Source organism: Cinclus cinclus, chromosome 4 (assembly GCF_963662255.1).
Source record: "Cinclus cinclus chromosome 4, bCinCin1.1, whole genome shotgun sequence".
NCBI classification, from domain to species: Eukaryota; Metazoa; Chordata; class Aves; order Passeriformes; family Cinclidae; genus Cinclus; species Cinclus cinclus.
Window position 1 is genome coordinate 48,644,359 of NC_085049.1, and position 6,238 is coordinate 48,650,596.

At 39.5% G+C, this 6,238-nt stretch overlaps 1 protein-coding gene across 2 annotated transcripts in view; it reads left to right on the forward strand.

Annotated features, from left to right (window-relative positions):
- NAV3 (neuron navigator 3) overlaps positions 1-4,535 on the forward strand; it is a 247,066-nt gene extending 242,531 nt beyond the window's left edge. For both annotated transcript variants that reach the window (XM_062492048.1, XM_062492049.1), the window contains 2 exons: positions 2,061-2,264; positions 4,416-4,535. In XM_062492048.1, the coding sequence (XP_062348032.1) occupies positions 2,061-2,264; positions 4,416-4,535 (324 nt within the window). The remainder of the gene's footprint in view (positions 1-2,060; positions 2,265-4,415) is intronic.
- Positions 4,536-6,238: the final 1,703 nt, after the last annotated feature.

The window sequence follows — 6,238 nt, forward strand, 5'->3', positions numbered from 1 at the left end:
CATTCTCCCCTGTCCTATCACTATCTGCCCACATTAAAATGTTGTTCCCCCTCTTTTTATAAGCCCTCAGGAAGGTTGCAATGATGTCTTCCCCAGGAAGACCTTAACTCTCCACGTTATACCAGAGGAGGTTAGGATTTTTGGTGATTCCACATCCTTGGAGGAAACCTAAATCTTTACATTAATCCATTCTCTCTTTTTTTGTATTTTCCCCCAGTCTTTAATTGGCTTTCTCCCTTTACTTCTTTCTTTTTTTTTTTTTGTTTTAGTTTTTGTTTTGTTTATGCACGGCAATTCTCTGTCCTCTAAAAAGATGCTTTGTGGAAAGGCATTTTTTCCACATAGCATCTTTCCACATGACACCAAAAGAAATTTACTGCATAGTGCAGGGGGGATTGTTATGGACTAGGCAAGGAGCTGTGTAAGCAGCTGCAGTTTCTTTATTACCTGTATTGACACAGTGACATACTGATGTGATGGAGGTTTAGAATCTTGCCTGTTGAATATCTCATGCTTTCCTAAAACTGCTTCTCTCTGGGAATTACAGTGTTTATGTCTGGTACAGAATACTGCCAAACATTTGATAGAACAGCCACAGTGAGATTAACAGCACTTGTTTAGACCAGCTGTAGAAATGCAGTGATATTCTTCATGCTTATATTTTCCCAAGCATACAGGTTAACTGCTTAAATGAAAATTTCAGTTGTGGAGCAGAAGATGGCAGTATATAGAAGAAAATAGGTTTGTTTCATGAGCTGTACCAATTTTTAGCTGCTTTGGGTGGCTTCCATAGAATAGAATTATTAATAATAAACAGAAATCTTTTATATCATATAATTAAGTGTTCATAGAACCAAAGATGAATAGAAACTGCCTTTCTGGTACTTTGCAAACTCACTTGTCAGACATAGGATTTACAAGCCTTGCTCTAGATTCCAGAAAATATTTAGTCACTGTTAATCTCAGATGAAGGAAAGTGCTACAGCCTGGAGTTAGCCTGCTACCTCTGAGAAGCATTTCTCTTGGCTTATTTAGGCAGATCACTGTTGTAGCAGCCTAGCCTCAGTGCAGGGCAGAGAAGTCTGAGTATCTCTGTGCCTAGTACAAGGAATTTGGTTGCCTAACCTGCAGCTCTGCATTCAGCGAGTGCCTGGCAGCAGGTGTTGCAGTGATAAGCACAACCCATCATTCTGCCTTTATCACTAACGTCTTCCCCTGTTATGGTTCCTTTAGGAGTGCAGCCCACCTATATCCTCCATGGGTGCGTGCCCTGCCAATAGCATGGCGTTCTTTGGATTGTGTGAAACTGTTTGAGGTGGGAGAAATTACAAAAAGCCCTGGTGGGCGGCTCCCCATCCCAGTGTGTCCTTGTCACAGATAAAGGAAATCTTTAAAGCAGCAAACAAAGGGCTCTCATTTAACATGTTGCTTGTGAACAGCAATACAGAGAGGGATGAATTTTAGTGAGGAAGTTCAGATCTCCTAATATTACAGAATTCTCATTCTTACTTCCTCTGTCCTCCTCCCAGGTTCATAAGCATTTTATGCTTCATAGTAAGGAAAAATATATCCTTTGTGAAGTTCTTCTCTTAACCTTCTGAAAGTTAAGACATGTAGGATGTGGACAAATGTCTTCTTCAGCATCTCATTTTGCTAGGAAAAATGAACAATGGTTCAAAATGTGCCACCTTCTAATTCACTTCAAACAAAATCCAATTAACTTTAATGCTTTTGATAGGTCTGTGTTAATTTCACTGATATGCCTTAAGCAAATTATCTGGCGGTCGCATTTCACTTGTATCAAGCACTTGCTGTTGTCTACAAATGTCGCTAGTTATGGAGCATTTTCCAGCTTGCAGCCGCTCTGTGTATTGAAGGAGCATTAGTGGAGATGATCCAATCCCCTTAAGGTCTAATTTTACGGGAGTACTGAGAACATCTGAAAGCAAATCTCTCTCTAATATGGTTTAGATGTTTGTGTTGACTTTTTTTTTTTCTGCTGTTAAAACTGTTACTGAAAACTCTGTAGAATACTTACCTGTGCTATATCCATAATATAGATGTACGGTAAGAGAGCACCCTGGGAGGATCCCTCCAAGTGGGTAGGTGATACCTATCCATGGAGCTCTGCAACTCTACAGCATGAGTGGCCATCACTACTTCAGTTAAGGCCTGAAGATGTTGGTTATGAAGGTTATGCATCAGCAAAGGAAGGAACAACCTCTAAGCACGTTCCGCAGACTGATACAGAGGGGGATCCCTTGGTAAGATTAAAACTTTTGGGAAAAGGCTTTTTAGCATGAACTTTACTCTCACATGTTAAACTGTGCACTGTGCAGTAAAAAAGTACTGTGCACCTGTTCCAGAATAGGCTTTTAAACTGAATCCTTCTATAATATATGAAAATGTTAAAAAAGAAAGGAAGCAGGAGGGCATGTATCACCAACACATTAATATATCTTTACATGGTTTGTATTTCCCGTCTGCCCAGATTTATCTGATACCATGTATCAGGTCTTCATCATTTTATTGTTTGGGTACCACTCTCCAGTAGCTGATTTATCAATTTTATCATGAAAACACCTTTCTTCATTGGGCAGTTTTTTTCATCTATATTATACAAATGAAGGACTGCAATATTCATCTGATTTACCTATTGTAGAGAATGTAGTGAAAATAGAAATTAGTCATCCTCCCATTTCTCATAATATTTCAAGATAACTGAAGGCTGCGTAATAGTCTTAATATAGAAGGAATGCAAGTGTGGTGGCATTAAATGATAAGAAGTTGATTTCCCTCAATGCCACATATTGTTTTATTTTAATATCATCCCAGACATTCAGGTTTAGCATTGCCTCCTCTGATAATGGGCTATTAAAATGCATATGTTGAACTGCTATTCTTGTGTAGTGCTTTCTCTGTGGACTGCCTTTATCACAATTCAAAATACCATTTTAGGGAACTGTATTTCTAATACTATTTGGAAAAGGGAATTTCTCAGGGAAAAATGCGTTTTAACTCTTAACAGTGTTAAGAAAACAGGTCCTCAGCCTCACTGTTTCATGTTCAAAAACAAACCTTTCATCCTGAAGAGGTGTAGAAAATCATCTCATTTGAACTCCTCTCCCATTCCATAAGCTTTCAGGTGATAATTTGACCCTGTGATTTGGGCTTCCAGTGAGGGTGTTGGACAGGCTTCCAGCACAGCATAATCTCCACTATGGTGAAAACTCAGGCTATGGGCAGCCTGAGTTCAGTGTCCACTCACCTCTGTGGTCAGCATCTGTACCTGAGTAAATATCAGAAGCTTGAAAGTTGTGACTGGAGGGTGTGCCCCCACCTCCAGTGGAGCTCATCGGTGGACAGACACTGCAGTTGTGGAAGCACGACACTTCTCCTGCAGGATGTATTGAACACCCACCACAGGTATCCTGTTTTCACAAGCAGGGATACCTATTAAAGCTTCAACAAAAGCTACACAAAATTGTTAAACAGTATTCAGTGCCTAGAGAAAACTTCACTATGCAAGTTGAAAGCATAGAGATGCAAGGATTTCTGAACAAACTGGAAATAGGGGCTTGGAACACAAACCAATAGGAACACATATTTGGCTTTGTTTTTTCATTGCCTGCTTTTTGTTATGACAGTGTATTTGTTCCTTGAAAAACACTCAAGTACTGTCAACATTGTTTGCAGTCCAGTACGCTGGCAGAAGTGGATGCTTTATAAATAAAATCCCGACCATTATACAGTTAGGCATCAAGCATCCAAGTAATTTTCTGGATCTTAATGCTGCTATTTGATGATTTTCAGATGGATTTCAGGTACAAATAATCCCTAAATTATGGGGGGCTCTACTCTCCTGGGTAGGAGGATCTGTTGCTGTTCCACTCCTGAGATCAGCCCCTCAACAGCAGATGGGACTCATTGACAAAGCAGCTGGCATCAGTCCATCCCTCTCTCATTCCCTCTCCCACCTTTCTCTTGTAGAGGGGGTATGTTATGGTGGTTATGTTTTCAGTTGCTTTTCCAGTGTAAGGCATCTATAACCATCCAAAAATTATCTGGAAGCTTGACTGTTTCCAAATATGGGCCAGATGTCCAGCTGAGATACAGCTTCCTTCTTCTGCCAGTGTTACAGCTGCAGCTGGCCTCACCCTTGAATTAAAGAGAGTTATCAGGCAGCTCCATTGTATCCCTCTTTGGACCTTTGAACTTCTATTTAAAAAGCAGAAGGCAATGAAAGAGTGCCAGTAGAAGCCACTAATGCCCTGCCCTTTTTGAAATCCTTCTGTACAGTCACATGTCTAGGTACCAGCACACCTCATACAGCCAGGGAGCTTAATTAAATTTTAACACGGTCACTGCAGCATTAGATGAGGTGAGATTTTGTAAACATTGCTTTCTTCTTTCAGATGAATATGCTAATGAGGCTTCAAGAGGCAGCCAACTATTCGAGCGCACAGAGCTGTGACAGTGATAGCACCAGCCACCATGATGACATTTTGGATTCATCCCTTGAATCAACTCTCTGAAAGGGACAAATCTTGCTGTGGGATGATGGTAAAATCTATTTCCACTTGACCACTGCCAGTATTAAAGCAGCACACCGAGTTCTCTGAGTAAGAATGGTGTGTTGTAAGGAGGCAGGAGACCTAACTCTGCAAAGTCAGGAAGAAAAATTGAAGTGGAAAGCTTGAATTAGTTTAATTTCAAGGAATTTCAATACCTATGGAGCCAAGTGTGACTCCATTTGTCAACTGGAAAGTGCCCTAGACCAAGGGCGTCTGAGCAGATTGCACACGTGTTAGCCAAACTGGAATATTTTTTCCCCTTATCCTCTTGCTTTCTCTCTGTCTCTCTGTGTTTCTCTGTACAAGTTTACAGCGAAACTTCTTTGGGTTGTTTTTTTCCTTTAGTTTACCCTGAGGTGCTGCATGAACAATGCAGTCTTCTAATTATCTTCTAACCTCTGTTGTGCCGCATGGTGCTGGTCACAGGACTGCAGTGGTGTTTGTGTTATACACTGCTGCCCATTCCAAAATGAGTAAAAGATGATAGTAACTCAGAAAGCACAAACAGTATTGTGCAATCACCAGAAAACATGACTGTGATATGCTGGATAAGTGCCAATTTAATTCTAACTGCCATGGTCACGGTGATGCGCTCCATCAAGTTTTTAGTACACAAGTCACAGATTTTATAAAGTTATTTTTACCACAAGGGTCTTTTTTAACCGCCTGCCCACTCCTTAACAACAGTTTTCTACCAATTATTAACAAACACTGATTAAAGGCTTTTTAGGGCTTCATTTGTTCGAGCCTTTTCAGTGAAAGAAGGAACATTTCTTATGGTGCTGTCTCACTGCCTTAAAACAGATTTCTAGAACAGTTTTACAGTTGGTTTAATTCCTAAACCATTGGCAATTTACACTGTTTTTTTCTTCATTTACTAATGAGAAAACATCAGTTAACATAGTAGCCTCATATCTGTATATCATGATTTTTTAAAGTAATGGATACGAGAAAGAACAGTTGCTATATAATATTTTTATCTTGTGAATAGATTTCTCTGCCTACCCTCAGAAGTACACAAGGAACCTAAACCCACTTTCACTGCCACCTAAATGCTGACAAAATAGGCTCAAATCCATTTGGTCCCATGAAACAGAATTTTTGGGAGGATAGATGTTTTGAATACTTATCCAGCAGAGCTGGATGCACTTGATGCAGCATGAGCACAAATATATGGGTTTTGTTAGTTTGTTTTTTTTTCCCCTTTTCTAGTTTCAGCATGTTGTTTTGATTGCTATAGTTGTACATGAAGAATTCAGCATAAAAGAACACTGAAGCAGTGATGTCCACTGTGGAAGAGGAAGAGTTTATACTGTAAAAGTGGGTTGGTTTTGCACAGTCTACTGGGTGGGTATTGTAAATATAGAGAAAAACAAAAAAAAAAGAAAAAAAAAGAAAAAAAAAAAGCCTTGCACAAATCAAATCAAAAACAAACAAACAAAAAAATGTATTTTATTCTGTTGGTGTTAAGAGATGTTTCACTTGCTGAGATTTCCTGTATGTTGCAAACAAATACAGAATGCAAAACCTAAAAGCTGTTATTACCTGGTGTGTTTGTCCTGTACTTATAGTTGTTACGACTATGCAGGAGCTATCAATGCTACAGTTAGCACGTTTCAATATCTGTATGATACCAATACATTTTGGGGGGAAAAGTCTGAAAA